At 45.4% G+C, this 24,430-nt stretch overlaps 1 protein-coding gene and 1 pseudogene across 2 annotated transcripts in view; both read right to left on the bottom strand.

Annotated features, from left to right (window-relative positions):
- The window catches only part of Kiaa1549 (KIAA1549 ortholog), a 157,033-nt gene extending 132,609 nt beyond the window's left edge, over positions 1-24,424 (bottom strand). For both annotated transcript variants that reach the window (XM_029558836.1, XM_029558835.1), the window contains exon 1: positions 24,278-24,424. In XM_029558836.1, the coding sequence (XP_029414696.1) occupies positions 24,278-24,419 (142 nt within the window). In that variant the 5' untranslated portion in view covers positions 24,420-24,424. The remainder of the gene's footprint in view (positions 1-24,277) is intronic.
- On the bottom strand, positions 6,174-6,742 carry LOC103726133 (annotated as a pseudogene).
- Positions 24,425-24,430: the final 6 nt, after the last annotated feature.

A 24,430-nucleotide genomic window follows, 5' to 3' on the forward strand; every position in this document is an offset into this window, starting at 1 on the left:
TATTGCATGAAATCTCAAAATTTCAGTGAAAAACTTTTTAAAAATTGCAAAATAGATAATTAAAAATTTTTTATTAAAAACAAAAACAAAACAGACTGAATAGCATTTATTTTGTGTGATTCATTCTTCTAAGACTCTTTTTCCATATTGATGTCTGGACTATCAGTTGGATGTGGTGATCATACCTGTAATCCCAGCACTTGGGAGGTAGAGGCAGGAGGATCAGAAGTTCAAGGTCAGCTGGGGCTACGGGAGACCCTGTCTCAATAAACAACAAAATGCCACCAACAATAATAGTCAGGAGGCATCCACAGTGTATAATGGGCCACTGCCTAAATGGCAGTTACCTTCTTTGTGATTTTTCTTTCTCACAGGTACAGAAAAAAAAATGGTGCCCACACTATCTATGGTTTCTCAGCTTCAATGAAATATATATTAGTGGTCAGCAGGAATGTTACTACAGCCTGCACTCCCTACCATAGGTTTTTGGATTCAAACAGCAGGAAATGGAAACAGTTTTTGTTTTATTTCTTTTTTAATATTTTAATTTTATGTGTTTGAGTGTATTGCACCTATGCCATGCAATGCCTGTGGACGTCAGAAGAGGGCATCAGATCCCCTGGAACTGGAGTCACAAACAGTTGCTAGCTGCCATGTGGGTGCTGGGAATCAAACCCAGGTCCTCTGAAAGAGCAGTCAGTGTTCTTAACCGTTGATCTATTTCTTCAGTCCCCCTGGAAACGTTTTTTAAAACTTGTGTCTGTACTAAACATATACAAGCTTTATTCCTTGTCATTAGCTCCTAAACAGTACTGTGTAACCATATTTACACAGCACTGTCTTTGCATTAGGCAAAGATAATCTAGACAGGATTTAAACTATACAGGAGGAGGTATCTCTAATAATGTGAGCATCCTGAGATAGTGGCATTTACTGGGGTCCTAGAACCAGCAACCCCAACCCCCACCCCCACCTGGTAGACACCAAGGGACAACACATTACCCAAGGTGTATGCCCTAAGAAAGCAGGTTAATAGCAACAAAATCCAGCTCCTACCAAGAACAAAAGAATGGAAGAATGATGGAGACACAACTGCTGAACAGTATAAAACAGAAGGCATGTGCACTTTATAGATAAAGACTCAGGAAGCTGGGGGACCTGGGTGGGTGCTGTTCCCTCTAGGGTGAGGGGCGGGGGTGAGACATTAGAGACGACACAGGGAGCCAGGGTGCCATAACTTCACTGTGGTTTCACTGGCAATGATGGGCACCCAGAGGGCAAAGGAAAGGCTGGATGATGCAATACCTGCCCAGGCCAACCCTGAGGTCTGGACTGTGTGAAACCAGCAACCCTACCACCTTGCATAGCGGCCAGAGACACTGCCTGGCTCCTGCCCTCTGGCCACGTGGATCTGCTCACCCTGGGTGTATGCACAGGCAGGCACACATGTGCACATACATCTAACAGTTAAATTCCTCTGCCTCAGCATCCTCCACCCCTGATGGACACCACAGTCCGTTTCCACTGCAGCCTGTGATCTCAGTGTGCTTTCTCCGGTTCACTAGCACCTCCCCCTGACCCTGACTCTCCTGCCCAAATCCTGAGGAGATATCCTCATGCAAGGCTGGGGGAAGAGCTGTGTGCTGCAGAAGATGCCAACAGCCTCAGGGCTCGGGGTGAAGACTGAGGTCCTGGCAGAGAAGAGAGAAGTAGAAGTGAGGAACATTGTGGGAAACTCAGGCTGAGGACCAGGACAGAGGAACAGCAAGGTCACAGTGTTAATAGCAGCACAGAGCACAGCAGCACTTGGATAAAGTCAGCACACACACACACGCACGCACGCACGCGCGTGTGCGCAGCCGTCCTCTGAGGTGCCCTGGATGGCTCCACCATCTCGTCATTCAGACACTGGCTCACCTTGTACTTGTGTCAGAGCCAGCACTTCATTTCCAGTCCATGGCATGAACATGAATCCAACACTGCCCCTAACCTCATACTATTCAGTCTGGTCACAAGAACAGAATTAACAGAATTAAATCACTATAATTCATAACAGCCAAAAGGTGAAAACAACCACATGTCCATCAAGGAATGATAGATAAACAACGACAAAAAAGTATAGTTTAGGCATCTGATGGAATACTAGGTAGCCTTAAAAAGGAAGAGAGTTGTGGTATGTGCTAAAGCAGGGACAACTCAAAGGACATGGTAAGGGAAATGAGCCAGTGACTAAAGGCACTATGTGATTCTTGTTGTCCAAGGGACAAGGGGATTCAAACTCATAAAAACAGAAAGTAGAATTGTGGTTTCCAGGGACTGGGCCAATAAGGGACTAGGGAGCTGTTTTTTAATGGATACAGAGTTCCAGTTTTACAAGATGAAAAGAGTTTGCGAAGGGACTTAACGCTGCTGAACCCTGTACTTAAAAATGGTTACGATGGCAAATTTTATGCTATATGCATTTTAATCACAATTTTAGAAATCAAGTAATGACTGTAATTCAAGTTGGGAACAGTTAGAATAGAGACACTAAATACAGCTGTGGTAAAAGGAGGGTCAAGGAAGAGGCACTTCACTGTGGAAGGATAGTGTGGTGGCTCTGCAGTTCAGAGAAGAGTCCTGTGTCCTTTGCACACAGTCATGCCATCAGTCCCAAGAAACAACACTGCTGGCCCGTTCCTGCCCCAAGGGGCAGCTAAGATTTCCAGGCCAGCCACCTGGACCTGAGGGCTTCTTGGGTCTTCAGAGCAGGCAGAGGACCCTCAGTGGGTCAACACATGCTCATGAATAACAGATGAGGTAAAGTATAACCAGACAGCAGGCCCAGGACAAACAGCAGTCTGATCTGGTGTTTCCCTGGAAAATTATTGAACTATACAAACTGTAAATCTAAGATCCCAATACAGGGCAGGCACATTCTCTTAATACTCGCACAGGAAAGTTTTTTTCCTTCTCCAAATTTTTGAACCATGCCTTTCTTTCAATCTATCCCAAAAGAAATAAGAAGACCCTCAAAGATCTATGTATGGAGGCTCATCTCAAAGATCTATGTTTGGAGGCTCATTGGAGGATGGTACAGTATGGCACAGTGAAGATACTAAGTAATTCAGGAATCAGGTCAGGGATGTAGCTCAGTGGTAGAACTCTTGCCTAGCATGTGCAAGGCCCCAAGTTGGAACCCCAGCCTTGCAAAAACAGAACAAAGCAGGAAGGGCTTGGGAAATTCTTCCCTCCAAATTATTATTATGTGTTTGTTTTAAAATATTTTAAAGAATGTAGAAAGTGTTTATAATAAAATGAAAACTAGAAGATGTAAAATTCTTTGGCTACTTTAATCCCACTTCTATGAAAAAGTAGTCTATTACATATGCACTTTTTTAACAGGCTAGGAAGAAAGGGCTGAGTAGATAGATCAGTCAATAAAGAGCTTGCCTTACAGGCATGAGGACCAGATTCAATCCCTAAAACCCACATAAAAAAGCCGGGCACAGCAGAGCTGGGGAAGGCAGAAACAGGCAGATCCCTAGGGCTCACTGGCCAGCCTAGTCTAAACATCAAGCTCCAGACCAATGAGAAACCCTATTTCAAAAACAAGGTGGAGGCCAAGCATGCTGGCACATGCCTTTAATCCCAGCACTTCAGAAGCAGGCAGATCTCTGTGAGATGGAGTCCAGCCTAGTCTACATAGTGACTTCCAGGCCAGCTGAAGCTACAGGGAGTCCCTGTTTCAAAAAACAAGAAAATAACTAGGAAGATGTGTGTCAAATCACTAGGTGGTAGGGGAAAAAAGAGAACTATTTTCTTCTAATTATATTTCATATTTTCCAAAGTATCTATGACTATCACTTATAACCAGAGACTAATAAACTTTCCTATCTCAACAGAAGGACTCAATATACAGGGAACTTTTTGTCGACAGTTGTCAGGTTAGACTGACAGTCAATTTTCCACAGGGGTTTAGGTACGTGGGATGAGTCTGGGACAAAGATGTAGTTGTGGGGTCCAAGCATATGGAAGTAACTCCTGAAATCAAGAGAGTGACAAAGATTTGAAGGAAGGGATGTCTGAGCTCCGATGCAGGAGGAAGAAGCAGGTAAGAGGCAGCAGTGAGAGACAGAAGAGGCCAGCTTCACGGAGTGGCTTACCAGCGGGGGAGAAGCCACAGCTGTACCCAGTTCACTGCATCACTAGTTTTTCGGGCTCATTCCATCATGCACACAATCCTTTATCCAATCAATGGTTCGCTCATGGAATCCTTCCCCCATTCATCCATTTAACAATCCATCAGGCGTTCACTAAGGACCAGCTCTGAGCCCAACACAGTGCACGCTGGTGAGGATACAAAATGAACAAGGCAAGGTCTCCTGGAAGTTCAGAATCTCTTTTAATGTAACCAGTGGGGTGCACATAGGCAGAGGGCATCTAAGCCATTCTATTTCTGGATGCCTTCTGAGGGAGGTGATATGTGGCCTGAGATTTTTTTGAGGAAGGAATGAAAGGAGGCAAACGGGGACAGGAAGGACACTTGGGAAGGAACAGCATATGCAATGCACACAGGCAGCAAATAGCTCAGCAGACTTCTTCCTATACACAACTGTAGGTCCATATTAGTGTGGTAGGAGAAGCCAGGCAGGAAAGAGGGAAGAGGCTATTCCACTCATCTAGAAACATGAAGAAAATCAGGCCACAGTCGATCAGAGACACTGGTATCTGTAACATCACCCTGTCCTAACCATATGAGCACACTGGCAAGCAACACAGCCAAAAGACCCACCAAGAGAACACAGGCAAAAACCCACAGTCCTATCACACAGCATGGCCGATCACTTCATTAAGGCACCCAACTGTGGACACAGCTGGCATCCCGTGGCTACTTGCTGATCCTTCCTGATCTGTACTGGCCCCTCTTCTCTCTCCTTGATCCACTCTCCACTAAGCCTCCCTTCCTAAGTGCCCAGGTATGTTGAATCAGCATGTGAGCGTTGAGACATGTACATACACCCTCCCACTGCTGCACATGCTCCTAGCCAAGGGCTGGGTACCACCACTGAGTCCCAGCTCCCTCCACAGAATCTGAATCTCAAACAGAATAATAAGCAGCTGACTAGGCATCCTGTTAGCTCTGCCCTGACAATCAGCCTCAAATTCCCACAGCCTGCATCCTTAAGCTGCCAGCCCTGGAGCATCCTGTCAGAGCCACAGAAGTAGGAACTGATACATATATGAATATTTATGCTACTTCCCAGCTGTCAAGTTCTATGATTCGGAAGCTACTGAACAATCTTTCACATCCTTCCCATGACGACAGGCTTGACTGGGACTGTGGGTTGAGGCAGCACATCTCTCCCTTTGGTTCGGTGTCTTCCGGTTCCACTAACATATCAGCAACTGTTCCTTTCCCAGGTCCAGAAAGGTGTGGTTTCATCCTCACAGTGGACAGCAGGTTTTCCCAGGATCACTCAGCAACAACCCAAGATGACCCATATAAAAGAGTCACCCCAACCAACCCCTCATGGACAGGCAAACACAGGATGCTACCTGTCAAATAGATATATATGAACAGGACACTACTCAATAAATACAGGCGTTCTTGCATGATGGCCAACAATTCTTATGCATCAAATATTTACATATTCTTATATATCTTTAATACATTATCTGGGTTTTTTTTTTTTAATTATTTATTGGGGAGACACACATGTATCTAGAGGTCAGAGAACAACTTGCAGGAGTCGGTTCTCTCCTCCCGCCATGTGGGTCCCACATGGGATCAAACTCAGGTTATCAGGCTTGGCAGTAAGTGCCTTTACTTGCTGAGCCATCTCTTAGTCTGTTTTCCTTTTTTTTTTTTTTTTTTTTTTTTTTTTTTTTTTTTGCCTTTTGTGTTGTTTTTTTTTTTTTTTTTTTTTTTTTTTTTTTTGTCTTTTTGAGTGTTTTCCTTTTTAAATCACTACCTTGATGTTCTAACACTACTTAACCATCTCTTGGTGTCTCAGCTAAGAATACCAGTCTCAGCTCTATCTAGAAATCTACCCCAGGAATTTGCTGCAGAGAATACCATAGGTACAAATGACACTCCTGGTTACTCAGTGATTTGTCCTTCTCTGTTTCACCTGGACTTTTACCTCCGGCATGTTCCTTTTTAAATCACTACCTTGATGTTCTAACACTACTTAACCATCTCTTGGTGTCTCAGCTAAGAATACCAGTCTCAGCTCTATCTAGAAATCTACCCCAGGAATTTGCTGCAGAGAATACCATAGGTACAAATGACACTCCTGGTTACTCAGTGATTTGTCCTTCTCTGTTTCACCTGGACTTTTACCTCCGGCATGTACTGTTCAGCAGTTCTTGTCAGGAATAAGCAATCCTTTGCTTGCTCCATCGCACTGTAAACAGCTCATTAGACCCAGGTGCCAGGCAAATGCAGCCGCCTCTCCTCTCTGCTTCATGCATAATTTTTAACCAAGTGACCTTAATAGTATTCTAAAAGCTGTGTGCATATTAATTCATTCCCTAGTGGCAATTAGCCAAACATTAAAACTTTTCAAAAGACCATCTCAAATCATAACTGCAAACAACTAGGAAAACGAAGCTTAGCACTTAAGAGTATGGCCATACAGATACCAATTAAATTCAAGAGAAGTTTGTGGGGTGGGTGGAGGGGGCTCTTGGTGTTCTTCTTTTCAAGACTGTGACAGAAATGCCATTCTCAGGGTGGAGAAATGGCTCAGAGGTTAGAGCACTTACTGTTCTTGCAGAGGACCCAGGTTCAGTCCTCTCACCCACACAGTAGCTCACAACCCCTGTAACTCCAGTTCCAAGGGTTCGGACACCCTCTTCTGATTTCTGTGGGCTCCTATATGCACGTGGTGTACAAACATACACTCAGCACAAACACATACACACAAAATAAATTAATTTTTTTAAAAATGCTATTCTGAAAAAAAATTTTAATATTAAAAATAAAAATAAAATGCTATTCTGGAGACTAAGGGAACTCTTACAGCGTAGAAGCAGCCAGAGCAGCTAGGTAGGAAAAAAAAAAATCAGACTCATGTCAAGGGCTGGAACCACAGTGGGACTGGCCCTGGGTTGGGCCCTCTCCACCCCGGCATGGGGCAGCTGGTACCCCACAGGACAGGGTCTGCCACACACCATGGTCTCCACACTCCAGGACCTTGCCTATTCCCTTCCCATCTAGAGTTCCCACTCTAGTCCTCCTTTTACAAGCTGAGATATGACGCTGATTCCTTCTCCATGAGCTGTGGATACTACAATTATAAACCACCTTTTCCAGAGCCCACCCAGTCCCACCTCACTTACATGATGATTAACAGAAAGAAAGGGGGGGGCTGTTACACTGTATCTCAACAGCAGCCCTTGCCTACCCACTGACCTGCATCAACCCACACTTATACTGGTCACTGCCCCCCACCCCCCAACATCTCAGGAAAGGGGTAACAATTCTGTGTGTGTGTGTGTGTGTGTGTGTGGTGTCCTCTGACCTCTACTTGCAAAGTGTGACACATGTGCCCCCCAATCATGAATGCATGCAATAAAAATAAATACATAAATTTTAAAAAAAGACAGTTCTGAAACCAGTATTTCTGGAAATCATCTAGTAAGTTAAACTTTAACAGCAGATCCAGGCAAAAACTCACAGTATTAATACACTGGGGGTTTTTGTTTTTGTTTTTTAGGACTAAGCTCAAGGGGCAGAGAAGGACAGCTTGCTGTACAGTTTGGTTTTGAACAAGGTACTTATCTGAAGGCACTAATCAGTGCCTCCCACCAAAATTTGAAAGTTAATGGGAAATTGATTTTAAACCAGAGGCATAGCTAATTTATTAATAAAGAAGATATATTACAGCCACACACTGAGCCATCAGAAGACACAGAGAAACAGTATAGTCGAAACAAAGCAGCAATGTTATCAAAACCGCCAGAATATGATCCAGGACATGCTAAGGGAGGAAGCGCGGGAGAAAATGTCACCTGTATTAAGAAAAATATTACCCTCTAGGCTGGGGGAAAGAGAACATACTTATAACATGAATTTTAACTTTTTGAAATTGTTACTGTTAAAATGTTTAATCTGCCACAATGAATCAAAATGACCCTTTCTCACAACTCTGTAGCTCTGGAAAGCCTGCCTTGTTCACTTCTTTTAACTAAGGTGTGATGTATACCTTCTATGATCAACCCATGGCTGAGTGTGCCTTTGATCAAGGTCTCTGCTACGGGCAGGGAGTTAGCCAAGGGCCACAGACAGCTCTGACTATGGATTCATCTATTGAGCTCACTCTGCCAAGCAAGCAGAACTTATGAACACACACTTTCATGAGAGGCATCACAGAGTCATTTGTTCACATGGCCCAGACCTCAGGAGCCTTGGTTGGAGGTGCATATACCCACTCTAAGGGTTAAGAAGACTCTAGCTTTGTGGCCTTGAGCAAGCTGGTGAATCCCTCTGAGGTTTGTCTTCATCTGTTACATGGGCATAATAATCATACCTATATCACAGAACTGCTGTAGAGATGAAACAAGAGCCAGCATGTCGGCTGTTATTATTCTTTCCAGGTCAGTTCTGGGGGGCGGGGGGGTGCACACACCTGTGCACATGTACAGAGGCCAGAGTAAACGTGACTCTCCTTATTCCCTTTGAGACAGGGTCTCTCACTTAACTTGGAGCTAGGCTGGCAGCCAACAAGCCCCAGTGACCCTCCCATCTCCACTCCCTGCAGGGGTTACTGATGTGGACACACCTGGCTTTTTCATATGGGTGCTGGGGCTCCAAACTCATGTCTTCATGCTTATGAGGCAAGTGCTCTTACCCACCAAGCCCTCTCTCCAGCCCCTAGCCCTGTGATTTCCACAGAAGACCACAGAAAGAAGGCCAAAGGAGAGCTCAATCAAAAGTTCAAACACCAATTAGCAATCAAAGGAATGGGACAGTTAGGAAAACGGTTCTCACCTGTGAGCTTGGCAAAGCTGCTAGATTGGTAATGGGCTGTATTGTGGAGGGAAAAAGCAAAATTGGTGTTCGGATTCATTGCTAGAAAGAATATGGATTGCTTCAACCTTTCTAGAGAGTAATTTGGCAGTGTATATCATAATGTAATATATACACGCTGCCTAGTCCAGCAATTCTATTTCTGGGAATTTATCCTACAGACATAATTACAAAGGTGTGTAAAGATGTATGCACAGTGATGTTCAAAAGTTGAAAGCAATACAATTATTGCTCATCAAAAGAAGACTGTTTGAATGAAGCAGAGAACATCTACAGTATCAAATGTGGATCTTTTCCTGACAGCGCAAAGATTCCAGATAAAGTGTAAAGAGGAAAAACGCAAGTGTCCAAAGAACATGTCGAATATGATCCTACAGCTGTGTATGTGTGTGTGTGTGCTTTTATGTGCAAAAAAGTCCAAAGAGAGACACCCAAATGTCATGGCAATTATCCTTGGAGTAGTGGGACTTGGGGTGATTTTTGCTTGCCAATTTATACCATTTTTGTACCATCTGAATTCATTCAACATGAAAAAAATTTTACATTGTACGTTCCATCACATCACCATCTGGTGAAAGCCTCCAGTCCCAGGACCTACTTCCTCCCACTCCTAAAGCCTCATCTTCCACCTTCAACAGCACACTGGCCTCCTCTGAGACTCAGTCCCACACTGCCTTAAGGCCTTTGCATGGCCACTGTTGTCATCTACTAGGAACACCGTCCCCTGAAGTGCCTTGTGGGTTCGCCCCCTTGCCTCCTTCAGTTTTCACTTTAAATATCACTGTGGTGGGATGAACCAAAAATACATACAAACCTAACCCCTAGAACCTCAGACTATGTGACCTCACATGAAAAGAGCCTCTTCAGATGTCACTAGTTAAGATGAGGTAAGACAGTAGGTAAGCCCCTGATCCACCATGACTGTCCTTACAAAAAGGAAAAGCTTCAATGGATACATACAGGGAAGACGCTGTGTGAAGACCAGAGTGACACTGTGGCAGGCCAGGGTCTACAGCAGCTAGGAGAGTGGCCTTGCATCCTTCCTTGCATCTTCTGAGGGAGGACAGCCCTGTGACACCATGATTGCCAACCACAGAGGCATGCTTGGGTTGTTCAAGCCCTCCCACTGGGGGTACCTCAGCAGCCACAGCACACCAACACAGGTACCTTTTGAAGGGGCTCCCTAACCCCACAGACTGAATCTGCAGGTCCTCAGTCCCAAGCTACTTTGCTGCTTCACCCACTGACCGACTGATAGTACCCCTGATGGTGCCCACCACCTAGTAACATGGTACCGTCCGAGGGCCCAACATGGAGGGAGATTTGCTACATAAATGAGCATATGACACTGAACAAAACACTGAGCAAAATGAGTCTGTCCTGCTAGAGCCTATGATCCAGTGGAGGGAGACAGATAATAAACATACAGACAGAAATACAGGTGGTGAAGAAAAGTGTCAGGATGGAAAATAAAGCAAGCAGGCCCTTCGGACTGATGGAAGCATTCACTTGTACTTTGCTGGAGGAAGGCTTCTTAGACAATGTGAGATCCGCAGAGACCTGGAGGAAGGAGAGTAACTAGAGATAAAATCTGAGATAAGAAAGTTCTAGTCAGAGGGAACAGCAAGTACTGATTACTGCAACCAACACATTGTTTTTATATTGGGGGGGGGCAAGAAAGCTATTGTAACCCTGAAAACACATAAAAACATCTAAAAGCCTAGTTCCAAGGACTGCAAACAACAGTGGACATTTGCAAATTCTTAAGACTTCTACTTAACTCGGAAGGCTAGGGCAGAAGGATCACTTGAGTCCAAGAATTTAACAAGACCTGGTCTCAAAATAGGAAAGAAAAAAAAAAAGACAGATTCTATTCAGTCTCTACGCAGTCCCAGGCTGAAAATCTCCAACCTTTCAGTCCAAGTGCATTGCCCATCCCAGACCCCAGCTAACAGTTGTCCGGCGGGGGGGGGGGGTACCCTCAATAGTACAGGGACGGAGGGAACAGAGGAGAGAGGAGAAAAGTCAGGTCAGATCTAGTGAGGTGAGGCAAAGCAGTCTTGAGGCAGAGAGGCCTGAAGACCTTAGCTAAAGTCACAGAGTCAAGGGCAACCATTGTGACCACTGTCCTGGCCATCAGCGGCTAACCTGCCTCTCCATCCCATGCCATCACCTGCCTCTGACAGCAAGTTCCCAAAGCCAACAGCAGTCACTTGGTTCCTGCCCTGTGTCCAGACCACAGCAGCTCCAAGCACTCACTCCTGCTTCCCTACCAGCTAGATCCCATTCCACCACAATTGGTACTCTCTGGAACTCTTCACATTGCAAAGCTGACACTCTGGACCCATCACTCAACTATACATGCTGGGCCCCCAGGCCGTGACAACCACCACCCTACTGCCTGCCTCTAAGATTTGGGCTATACTCTGTACCCCTCCATAAGGGAGAACTCCGTCTAGCATCTGACGCCCCTGGTCTCTGCCTAATTCCTCAAGGCCCACCCATGTTGTAGTATGCCAGAATTTCCTCCATCTCCAAGGTTGAATAACACACACACACACACACACACACACACACACACACATCTGGTTAACGCATTGGTCTATGGAAGGATACCCTTTTGCTTCCTGTCTCCAGAGGCTTCTGTAATCCTTGGTGGCCTATCTGACTCCTGTCCACACAGCTCAGGAAATCAGGATTCATCAAAAGGTCTGTGGATACACTTGTCCCCTGTGGGGAAGATCAGAGCAGGAGTAAGGCCTCTCATCACTTCCAGCCAGACACAGGTTCAGTTCCGAGCCTCCTTCAGCATCTACCCTCCACTTTCCCAGAAATGGGTTGGGCTCTTAACGAGTTTAGGAGTCCCGGCTAATTAGGGAACAACTGAAAATCTTTGAAATGCACCAACCTCAACTGCCCCGCAGAGGCCAGATAGATCTTCCCAAACCTTAGTGAACACACACACCACCTGCAGACACGTTAAAGGTAGGTCATCCAGTAGGGTTGAGGAGGGCTTATCTTATTTTGACAGGGTCTCATATAGCTCAGGCTGGCTTCAAACTCACTATGTAGTCAGCGGTGACTTTGAACTCCTAAACCTCCTGCCTCTACCTCGTTGGGATTGCAGGCATGCGCCACCAGGCCTGGGGAGCCTTTGAGTTTCTAGGTAACACTGATGTTGGTTTGGGGGACCACACTGAAGGAGCAAAGCCCTGGCAATGTCCCACCATAAGATCGTTTGTTTTGTATGTTTTCAGCCCCACAACACACACACACACACACACACACACACACCCCAGAAAGCCCCCCAGCAATATTTTAAAGAAGCCCTTCAGACTGTCTGGCTCCAAATTAATCCCAGCACCCAAAACACTAAGTGATGAAGGGCTCTTCCCACAGGCCCAAACAAGAGGCACAAGAACAAGGCCTCAGCAGTTTCCAAATGACAGTACAGTGTTGTGAACGCCCAGTCTATCATGAGGAAAGGCACCTCCCCAGAGTCCCATCCCAACCCAGGACCACTGCTACCTTCACACTTTCCACCAGGGCTCCGCAGGTATGAGCAGAGTGCCTGCCTAGACTTACCACCAAGTCTGGCCTTAGACTCCCTTTGGGCCGTTGTCCCTGCCTGGCATCCTTCATTGTCTCCTTCCTCTCCCCTGGAAAGTAGTGGTATCTTCTAAGTTCCCAGTTCCACCTCCTTACCCTCTTAACACCTACTACCCATAATGGTCACTCACTTCTCAACATATCTCTGCCCCTACAGCTTGCTGCCCATGTCACTTCTGTTTCTTTCCTCTCTAGAAGGAATTCCTTCGTGCTTGCCCTGGCTCCCACCCCTTCCAAACACGAGTAAGCTCGCTCCTGCTCTGTCTCCCCTCCCAGCAACATCTAAATCCTCCAGCCCGAGACTGGCTTGATTTAAGCCTTCTGCTTCCTCACCTGCACAGATGGCTGCTATCTTAGCACCCCTTTTTTGGCCATCCCTAACTCTCATTTCACCTTTTGAATACATGCAGCACCCACCAAACAGCAGACAGGCATCCTCTGAAGGGCTGGGCCCTGCTATACCACTGCCACAACTGTCACCTCAAACTCTGGGTTGAGATACTGCCTCTCTGCTACTGGGCCTCAATCTAGGGAGGACAGAATTCAGGGTCTACACCCATTCCTCTATCTCTCTTACTGGAAAGACCATATTGGCCCCTTGCAGCACCCATCACCCATGGTGTCCATGTCTTGCATCCAATCTCTCCCACTTGTCCCGTGCACCCAGGTCTGGACACATGCCTGCTCCACACTTGGAGTGTGATGAAACCACGGGCCAAGCAAAACTTAAGCAGACAGAACCAATTGTGTTTTCAGGTCACTCCAGCTGGAGCAGGAAGGTGAACTGGATGGTATAAGGCCAAGTCGGTAACCTGGAGAAAAGATGGTAGGAACTGGGACAGAGAAAGTGGAGGATGGTGGCCAGGGAAAAATAAGTAGCAGGTGCCAGGGGCATTTCCTTTCCTTCCAGGGGGCTTCAGTCCTTTCCCTTCACTCACTGAGGATGTAAGGTCCAGCTCATAGTCATTTCTGCCTTATTCCTGACATGTTCAACATCCTTAGTGGGTATGCACTCAAAAATCTTCACCCACATTTCATTTCAGTAACTGATTCCCACACTACACCCACCTTGGATCATTAGCCAAGACCCAAACCAGATCTACTTCTAAAGCCTTGAAGGCCAGCACACCAAACCCTCCAGAGCTCTCCTCACATGGCCAGCCTGGAGTTCACCTGGATCCCTTTCTCCCTACTCTTTCCCCGCTGTTCTGTCCACTGTTCACTTCCTCACTCTTCTACCCTGGATAATACACAGCAATCCAGGCCAGGCATGGTGGCACACACCTTTAATCCCAGCACTTGCTAGACAGGGGCTGGCAGATCTCTGTGAAATTGAGGCCAGCCTGGTCTATAAAGTGAATTCCAGGGAGGGAGAGAGGGAGGGAAGGAGGGAAGGAGAGAGGGGAGTTTGACAGACCAGCATTTGACATAAGAGATCACTCACCCATATGAGAGCTCTCCCAACCCCTTGGCTTTTACAACATTATTCTGTCACTAGGGTCTGTCATCTAGAGTCTCCTCTTTCTCTTCCCTTCTCCTTAACATTAGTCATTGGCATCTTATCTGTCTCTAATGTGCTCTCTCCATCAACAGTGTCTTCAACATCTATGACACGAGCTACCATAAAATATACTGTGTAATGTTTGTTTTTTTCCAAGCCCCGGGTCTGGAGTGGATAGATAAACAAAGGGACACCCATGACAGTGAGCACAGTTAACAGCAACTGGAACATGAGCACTGACTGACAGAAGTGGTATTGTTCTAGTAAGCTTATGGACAAAGAACCTCAATGGTCAGTTCTCAAGTCATAAAAATGATCAAGAGGAATATGAAAGAATGTTCAGCATCAGTAATCATTAGGGAAATACAAGTTAAAATCTGCAGGGAGACAGCGTCTCACAGTTAAATGGCTGTCATCAAGAAGACTGCAGCAGAGCCCTTAGGTCAGTCATTGTGCAGCAAAGCGGCTCTAGTTCCTAGATCTTGGGGAGGCTGCAGAAGCAAGAGTTAGAAGAAAAACTCTAAAGGAAAACAGGGAGGGTCAGGGCAAGAGGGGAAAGAAGGCAGAGACTGTTCAAGATAGCAGTTATCTACCAACTGATATGTTGAGAACCACTCCACTCTGAAGTTGTCCAGTCAAATGCTTATGGCGCTCTTGCATAGTCTTCACATAATTTCAGACCCAAAGACAGATGTCTGCCAAAGTCTCTGAAGACCTGGGTCCTGGTTGACCAGGGCTGTCTGTGTTCTGACACTACAGAGCACCAGGAGGCTGAAACAGGAAGCATTACCTCCATACCCAGGGCACAATAATTGAAGAATTTGTCAAATGCAGACATCAATTCAGAAGATCTAGGGTGGGACCTAGGATTATGTGCTTCGGGTATGTGGACTACAGTGAGGGCCACGTTCTGAACCTGCAGCACTTACCTGCAGCTCTGACAAAGGAAAAGGGAAAAGGAGCCTAAGAGACACAGAACTGTGTCCTAGTGTGTGGGGACTCGGGGGAAATTTTTCCCTTGCTCCTCTCTCCCCACTGCAGCACTGAGGATAGAACCCAGTGCCTTGTGCATGCACTGTACCATTGAGTTACATCCCCGGCCACACACAAGCACTGCCTTTTTTTTTCTTTTTTAAATTTATCTATTTACTTATTTTGTATATATGACACACATGTTACATCACACATGTGGAGGTCAGAACAACTTGTGGGAGTCAGTTCTTTCCTACCATATGGGTTCTGGGAGTTGAACTCAGATCATCAGCCTTGGCAGCAAGTTCCCCTACCCGTTGAGCCATCATGTTGGCCCCTTGTCTTTTCTCAATTTTACTCTGAGACTAGCTTTATTCAAATTCTCAATCCTCCTGCCTCAGCCTCCAGAGCAAGTTGTGATTATAGGAGTGCATCACACCTACCAGAGATTTTTTTTTTTTAATTAATCAGGGGTTGGGGCTGTAACCCAGTTGGTGGAATGCTTGCCTAGCATGTACAAATCCTGGGTCTGATCCCCAGCACCACATAAACCAGTCATGGTGATGTATACCTGTAATCCTGGCACTTAGGAGGTGAAGGCAGGAGGATCCAAAGTTCAAGGATATATATCAAAGTTGATGACCAGCCTAGGGCACAGGAGATCCTGTCTCAAAAGACAGGAATTCAGCCGGGCATGGTGGCACATGCCTTTAATCCCAGCATTTGGGAGGTAGAAGCAGGTGGATCTTTGTGAGCTCGAGGCCAGCCTGGTCTACACAGTGAGTTCCAGGACAGCTAGGGCTACAGGGAGACCCTGTCTCAAAAAGACAAAAAAAAAAAAAGAAAGAAAGAAAGAAAAAGATTATCAAAAGCAAACTGAAAATATACACACACAGTGTGTGCATGCATGCAAGCGTGCATGTGTGTGTGCGTGCGTGCATGTGTGTGTAGCTGAATGCTATATAACAAGAAACACAAAGAGAAACCTCCCTTATAGTACAACTTGGTCAGAGCAGTCCAAGAGACTATCAGAATAACACAGGCTTGCCATAGCCTTTGATTACCATTCACGACTTGAAGGTAAGACCCCCATTTCTGGAGACAGTATAGATTTGAACATAGAACTTGGAGCAATGGGTCTGGAACTGACCTGGAAACCTCCTCCCCAAAGACTAGCTTTCATAGTTTTGGAGGATGGTATGCTAGCTGCTAAGGGAGAAAAACAATCAATGTTCCAACCCAGCTGTAAAGTCTAATAACTACAAAGACAGGAACAGAAATAAAAAGCTGAAAGAGGGACTTTATTTCACTGATGGGAAGCCCAGTATGAATCTATGGTCACACAGGAAGTTAGAGGTAGAAGGGTACACACCCAAGGTTTCTGATCTGCCCAGCAATCTGGCTACCTAAGCACACAGAAGGGAATTAGCATCCTCGTGAGCTCCAGATGAAAGGTGGGTGGTCACAACTTGCAAACAGATGCCACCAGTCAGGACAGCATCTTCCTATCTGGGAAAATCCACCTGGTGTAATTATAACCACAGTAATTAGCTACTGCTATCACCCAGGGCAGACAAAAAAAAACCTGGCTCCTAGGTCCCTGGTGACTTTTAACAACTCCCTAGCAGGGTTTTGCTTTCAAGCCCGAGGGAGGCACTTCCTGACAAAGACTGTAGAGTTGATACATAGAGGCCAGGACTGAGACCCAGATGGGTGAAGACCAAAATCACTGAGGGAAAATTATGATCAGTTTCAACAGAATTATTTGAAAGCAAATGTCTAATGGCAAAACAACATTAAGATGTGAAATGTCTATCTCTGTTAATATTCATTTAATGGGTTTACACTATTTAGAAAATTCCAAAACACAAAATGCCTAAAAATGAGCTGGAAGCTGTTCTGATAAAGATCCCCAAAACTACCACCAAAGATTAGAATTTAAAGAAGGTGAGACCCAGAAGGTGACACCCAGAAATCTAAATCTGTTTGCTGTTGTTTTGTTTTTGTTCCTCTGCCTATTACTATTAGCCCAGGCTGGCCTCAAACTCATGATCCTCCTACTTCTACCCCCAAGTGCTGAGATTAAAAACTCACACTACCACACCCTATATGGTAAAGGCAGGAGGATCAGAAGGTCAAGGCTATCCTCAGCTACATGGGACCCTGACTCAAAACAAAATCAGAACTCCTATTGGTTATATTCACTGCCACATCGGTTAAGAACACTGGTTCTTCTTGCAGAAGATCCAGGTTTGAATCCCAGCACCCACATGGCAGCTAACAGCTGTCCGTAACTCCAGTTCCAGGAGATCTGACACCTTCTTCTGTCCAATTAGAGCACTGCACAACATCAGTCTTGTACACATGCAGCATAACACTCGTGCACATAAAGTAAAATAAACAATTTTTAAAAGATAAAATAAAGAGCCGGGCGTGGTGGCGCATGCCTTTAATCCCAGCACTTGGGAGGCAGAGGCAGGTGGATCTTTGTGAGTTCAAGGCCAGCCTGGTCTACATAGTGAGTTCCAAGACAGCTAGGGCTACAGGGAGACCCTGTCTCAAAAAGACCAAAAAAAAAATTTAAAAAAAAAAAAAAAAAAAGATAAAATAAAATATGAAGCCAATACTGTCTATGCTGGAGGTCTGGTATCACACCCAATTCTAAACTGCTCATATAATCTAACAAATACTCACCTTGAAATGACCAGTAACACAACACATAAAAATCAGCATAGATGCATCAAAATTTATAAGAAAAAGCAGCAGATTTTGCTCATCACAATAACCCCAAACTTCTGCATCTCAAAATTATGTCAAATGTGAGGCCAACAAAATGATTCAGTGGGCAAAGGCCCTTGCCACAAAGCCTGGCACCCTGAGTTCCATCCTTGAACCCACATAAAGGTGGAAAGAGAAGGACCAACTCCATAGAGCTGTTCGCCGACCTCCACATAATAATAATACAAATTGTTTTAATTATGTAAAATGTAAAAGGCTGGGGATGTAGCTCAGTTGGTGGAGTTCTTGTCTAGCAAGTACTAAGCCTGGGTTCATTCCTGAGTGGATAGTGCTATAATCCCAGCACTGTGGAGGTGGAGGCAGGGGGATCAGGAGGTCAAGATCATCCTCAGCTACATAGTGAGTTTGAGGGTAGCCTACCTCAAAATTTAATTAATTGATTAATTGATTTAATATAAAACAAAATGTATTAGAAGAGGAAAATACAATAAAGAGGAACAATGGCTGCCGTCTACATACACAGAGACATATATGTATCTTAACGATAAATGAACAAAAATACTGAGAAAATTCACAGAACATAAATACAAAACAAACAACAGTCCAGCACTAACCTCACCTTTAATCCCAGGTAGTCGGATCTCTGTGAGTTCAAAGTCAGCCTGGTCTACATAGTGAGTTCCAGGTCAGCTGGGGCTATAAGGAGACCCAATCTCAAAAAAACCAAAAAAAAAAAATCCAACACTAAAGAAATTTAAAAGGCACAAATTAAAAGAATGCATTGCAAATTCATCTAACAAAAGTTTTTAAAAATAGTCAAAGTGAGCTGGGCATGGTGGCGCACACCTTTAATCCCAGCACTCGGGAGGCAGAGGCAGGCAGATCTCTGAGTTCAAGGCCAGCCTGGTCTACATAGTGGTTCCAGGACAGCTGGGGCTACAGGGAGACCCTGTCTCAAAAAGACCAAAAAAATAATAATAATCAAAGTGATGATAGACATTAACTATGTAAACTTCAAAGTTTTTCTCAGCACTATAACTTGCAGAAAATTGAATCATTCGACAGCCATCTCTTTGATCTATTTATTTTTATTTTATGTGTATGAGTGTTTTGCCTACATTATCTAAGTGCACCATGTCACGCAGTGACCTTGTAGGACAGAAGGGAGCATCAGATCCCTGGAACTGTAGTTACAGATGGTTGTTAGCTGCCATGTGGGTGCTTGGATTCGAACCCAGATCCTCTACAAGAGCTGCCAGTGCTCTTAACTGCTGAGCCATCTCTCCAGTCCCAGTAGCCACCTTTTGAACACCTACCAACACCCAACACTATGTAAAAAAACACACAGAAAGCCAGCCAGGCACACCTGACAGTTTAATCACATTCAGATTCCCATTCTACAAATATGTGCTTTTAAAAATCCATTTACAGCCGGGCGTGGTGGTGCACGCCTTTAATCTCGGTAGGGAGAGGCAGGCGGATCTCTGTGAGTTGGAGGCCAGCCTGGTCTACATAGTGAGTTCCAGGACAGCTGGGGCTACAGGGAGACCCTGTCTCAAAAAGACAAAAAAAAAAAAAAAAAATCCATTTACACAGAAAAATACAGAGATAAAGATTTATCTGTATAGCTATGCATCACAACATTTACAGCAGCTAAAAAAAAAATGTAAGGGGCTGGAGAGATGGCTCAATGGTTAAAAACACTGGTTGTTCTTGCAGAAGACCCGGGTTCAAATCCCAGCACCCACATGGCAGCTAACAACTGTCCATAACTCCAGTCCCAGGGGATCCAACAGCCTCTTCTGACCTCTGTGGGCACTGCACGACACAGGTGCACTTACCTACATGCAGGCAATACATGCATACACATAAAATAAAAATAATAATAAATAAAAAAATTTTTTTAATGTAAATAAAAGACCAATTAGGGGCTGGGAGATGACTCAGCTGGTAAAATGCTTGCCACACAGCATGAGGACCTGAGTTCAGATTCCCAGAACCCACATAAAAAGCCGGGCATGGTGGTGTGTGCCTGTAACCCCAGGGTTGGAAAGGCAGACAGAATAGATCCCTGGGGCTTGCCAGTCAGTCTAACCAATACAGCAAGCTTGAGAGTCAGTGAGAGACCCTACCTCAAAAAACTAAGGTGGATGGGCCAGTAAAATGGCTCAGTAGGTAAAGGTGCTTGCTGCCAAGCCTAATGACCCAAGTTTGATACCCAAGATCTACATGGTGGAATCAGGGTACAGACTCCCAAAAGTTGTCAGCTGACCTCTACTCCACATGTGGTCCATGGTATACCCACACAAATATACACTGAATAAATAAATAAATAAATAAATAAATAATAAAATGCAAAACAAAAAATATGATGAAAAACAACAAAAGAAAACACCCAGAGGTCGACCTCTGGCCTCCACACCCACATACCCTTACACACACACACACACATAAGCATACATCAACACACACACATACACACAAAGAATAATTAAATATATTGTTAGGATAGAAAATTGTACTTAAAGGGCTGGCAAGATGGCTCCGTGGGTAAGGTGCTTGCTATGCAAGCCTGATGACCTGAGTTTGATCCCAGAACACATGTAAAGGTGGAAGAAAGGAGAGAAATGACTCTATAAAATTATTCTCTGACCTCCACACACAAGCTGTGGCATATACATCCACATCCACACCCCAGCAATAATAATAAATGAAATAAAATCATTTTTAAAAAGAAAATTATGCTTCAATTAAATGCTGAATAGAAATAGTATCCTAGAAATAGTATGCTAAATACTGAATAGAATAGTATGCTACTCAATGGAAAAGCATGCTACCCAATGCTCTTTGACTGAGTCACACCCAAATAAAGTTATGTAGACAATTTCTCTTTTTAAATGTTAATGACAACCAAAAAGGATCAGGCATAGTGGCACACATCTCTAATCCCAGCACGGGGGCGGGGGGCGGCGGGCAGAGACAGGTGGAACACTACAAGTTCAAAGCTAGCCTGGTCTACAGTGACTTCTGGACCAGCCTGGGCTATGCAGCAACCGTCTATGAAACAACAAAAAACTTGTAGAGTTGGGGGTTAATCCTTTAATCCCAGCACTCTGGATGCAGGGGCAGGTGAATTTCTGTGAGGTCCAGGCCAGCCTGGTTTACATACTGAGTTCCAGGGAGATCCTGCCTCAAATCAAAACAAAACAAAATCACACACACAAAACTCTATTTACAGTGTTATCTGTGGACTATGAAATTAAGGGTGAGTCACATTTCCTTCCTTCCTTCTTTTCTTCCTGCCCATCCTCCCTCTCTTCCTTCCTTGTACTGGGAACTGAACCCAGGGTCTGGGCATGCTATCCAGTGCTCTTCCACTGAGTCACACCCAAAGTCCTGAGTGACTGTTTTCTGTATCCTTCGTCAATTTCTAGATTCTGAAATGCTTTCCATTTCATAATGATCATAATTTTTTTTATCTTTTGTGTGTGTGTTTTGCCTGCATGTATGTAAGTGCACTCATTTCATGCAATGCCCCAGAGGTCAGAAGAGGGCATCAGGTCCCTGGAACTGGAGTTACAAACGGTTGTTAGCCACCATGTGGTACTGAATCGAACCTGGGTCCTCTCCAAGAGCAGCCAGTGCTCTTAACCGCTGAGCCACCTCTCCAGTCCTGTGATCATAATTTTTAAATAGACTTATCTCTGAATGAGGAATGAGGCACAATTCTTTCCTTTTCTATTGTATATTCTATGGCTGGCTGCCTGAAAGCACCACATTCAAAAGAAATCCCCTCCAATTACAAGTTGTTTCCACAACAATGAACCTTCAAAACCAAACTTATCAATGTTTTCTTTAAAAAGAAAAAAATTTAAAAAAATAAAAAAGCCCATTCAAAAGGTTGACATAAATAGAAACAGGCAAGGTACCTACAGCACAGCACTGACTGAAGACTGTAATGAAGAGAGCAGCTCTAGGGAAGGAAAGAGAAAGGTGATGAAGGCAGAGCTTTGTCAGCCACAGAAGGGACTGCTGCCTCCCAGGGAACCTGCAAACAGGACTAAGTTTTGCCCTGCACCCCCAGGGCAACCTTCAACCAAGGCTCTCCCTCTCCACACCACTGCTGAAAGTCCAACTTAACTAAAGATGAGGGAATCCTGGTGGCATAATGAGGAGACCTGAGCCAAACATGCCACCTCTCCCCAGGATCAACAGCTACTGACCATACCCAAGCATCCCCTAGGCACCTTAGGAAGCCACTTTCCACCAGCTGGTTCCCCCAGAGCCTTCAGGAAGAGGAGGAAGTCCCTGTCACAGGGTCATCCCTGAGGAACCTCTACCTGGCAGGTTGCTCACTGCCTTTTCTACTGAAAAAAAGTCCACACTTGTTTGCACACTCCTTTGTGTTTGCAGTTGGGTCCTCGAGGACTGAGTCCTTGAAACTGGATGCTACACTCATTGGCTCTCCATCTATGATCCTGCTCAGAAGCAGCTGTGCAAACCAGAGGAACCCGAAGTGCAAATTAGTGAAAGGATGCTGTGTCTGCCTCCGTGACATCATCGATAGACTGAAAATATAACTTCACGTCTTCAAGTTGGATATTTGGATTAGGGGTAAGCAGGGAGACAGAAAAGGTTTTCTGAAAAAGGGAAATGGGGAGCAGTCTAGACATCCACTGTTGATTTTAAATTTAGCAAAAGAACTTATATCCTCCACACCCCCTATAGAATGAACATTCAGATGACCACATGCATGAGGGGGCAATGTCAGGCCCAGAGGCTGTGTATCACAGAGCCTGGAGCCAGACTTCCCTGACCTATGTAAAATATAGCACCTGGCACACAGGTCAGTGGAAACAGTGAGCTAGGTCTCGTGGACAAATCCAGGAGAATCCAGCTTTCTTTGTTGACTAAAGACAAGAGCACTTTTAGAAATTACCTTTTCTCTGAACACAGAGCTGGGAACTCCCAGGGAGCAGGACTGGGACGCGAGGTGCTAGGTTGGGCAAAGTTTTTGCACCAGCTATGTACATAGCTTGAAAGAGGCTCACTGTCAACCCCACCTCTGGTGTGGCTTCCTGAAGCAGGGTTCCACCCAGCTAAGGGAAATCTCTGTGGAGGCTTCAGCTGTGTATCCAGTCTGTGGGTCCAGAGCAGCAGACTGAGTGATTAAATGGATGCCTTTGCACCAACTAGCCCTTGACCTTGAGCAAGTTGTTCCTCTGCCTTAGTTTCCTCCTTAGTGACTGGAGTGGTCTCATTCCATATTCCCCCAAATCCCTTCCTGTCTTCTACTCCATCCTCCCCTACATGGCACTGACTATAATGCCCACAATCAGGCCCAAGGGACACCTTTAAATGTGTTTCAATTCCTCCAAAGCCACTTGGCAGTCCTTTGGCTCCCACAAGAAGGGAGGATTCTGACTTGCTTTCCATAGCTTTCTGGTTTTTGTTCAGTGTGAAGTAGCTCTGCACCCTAAACTGCTCTTTCCACTTTCCTCTTCCACCCACAAAGTGGTCAAGTGTGTGTGCTGGGGCAATCAGGCTTTCGATGTGTTACCTCCGGGATGGCCTCCAGGCCATCCCACCATGCATGCTTAGAGTGGATAAATAAACATTTCAGAGAAGCAACATGAATTAAATCATTTCCTCAACAAACAAAACCCACCCACAAGCTTCATAAATCGTGCCTCTTAATTCCATGCTGATGAACAGTCACTAAATCTCATCTATTGTAAAACCAACCCTGACTCCTTTCAATGTCCCAGGCACTTAAGAATCAAAATATTTTCACACTCCATTGTAATGCCTTTGTAGAAGTAATACCAACAGCTAGTTCCCTGGAAAGATCCATGGCCAGGGCGCTTTCCAAGAGATTTTTTTCTTTGAATGTTCTTTGTGTCCTGGCATACTGGGGGACACGGCCAGCTTGCCCTCATCTGGGGGGGAACACTGGCTGTCCACAGCAACACAATCCTGCTCTACAGCATACACCAAATGTACCCCTTCGCCCCGACAATAAAAGTATTCCAAAACATTCGCTATACCACATTCATACGGCCATGCACAAATACAATTCCAGTGCCTGCATTTTGCAACGAGGAAAAAAAAAGAAAAAAAAAAAAAAAAAAACTACAAGCATATTCAAAGCTGAAGCCATCAGACCCGCCTCAGGCAACATGGTTCGCTGGAGGTTAGTGTCTTAGACCTTTAGCAAGACCGGTCAGAACGCGCTCGCTCGCTTCCTTTGGATTTATTCATCTCCTCCGTGCCTTTATTTGCTGGGCCTAAGAAGAATGCAAAAAGCACCTCCAGAAAGAAAGGCGAGGAAGCGCTGGAGAATAAAAGATGGGCGGGTGGGGGAAGCTGGGGTTTGAAAAGAACGGCAGGGAAGACCCGCAGGGTCGTGGCCGCGTCCCGGGGGTCCCGGCGGGGCTTACCTGGGGTGCACGAGGCCGGCCGGGCGAGCAGCAGCAGCCAGAGGCCGGGGAGCAGCAGCCCGGGGCGGCGGTGGCGGGAGGAAGGCCCGCGTCCGCTCGGCCCCGGGACCAGCGCGACCCCGGCGCGGGGTTCCCGCTCCATGGCCGCGCGTT

Source organism: Nannospalax galili, unplaced genomic scaffold (genome assembly GCF_000622305.1).
Source record: "Nannospalax galili isolate Female #2095 unplaced genomic scaffold, S.galili_v1.0 scaffold307, whole genome shotgun sequence".
NCBI classification, from domain to species: domain Eukaryota; kingdom Metazoa; phylum Chordata; class Mammalia; order Rodentia; family Spalacidae; genus Nannospalax; species Nannospalax galili.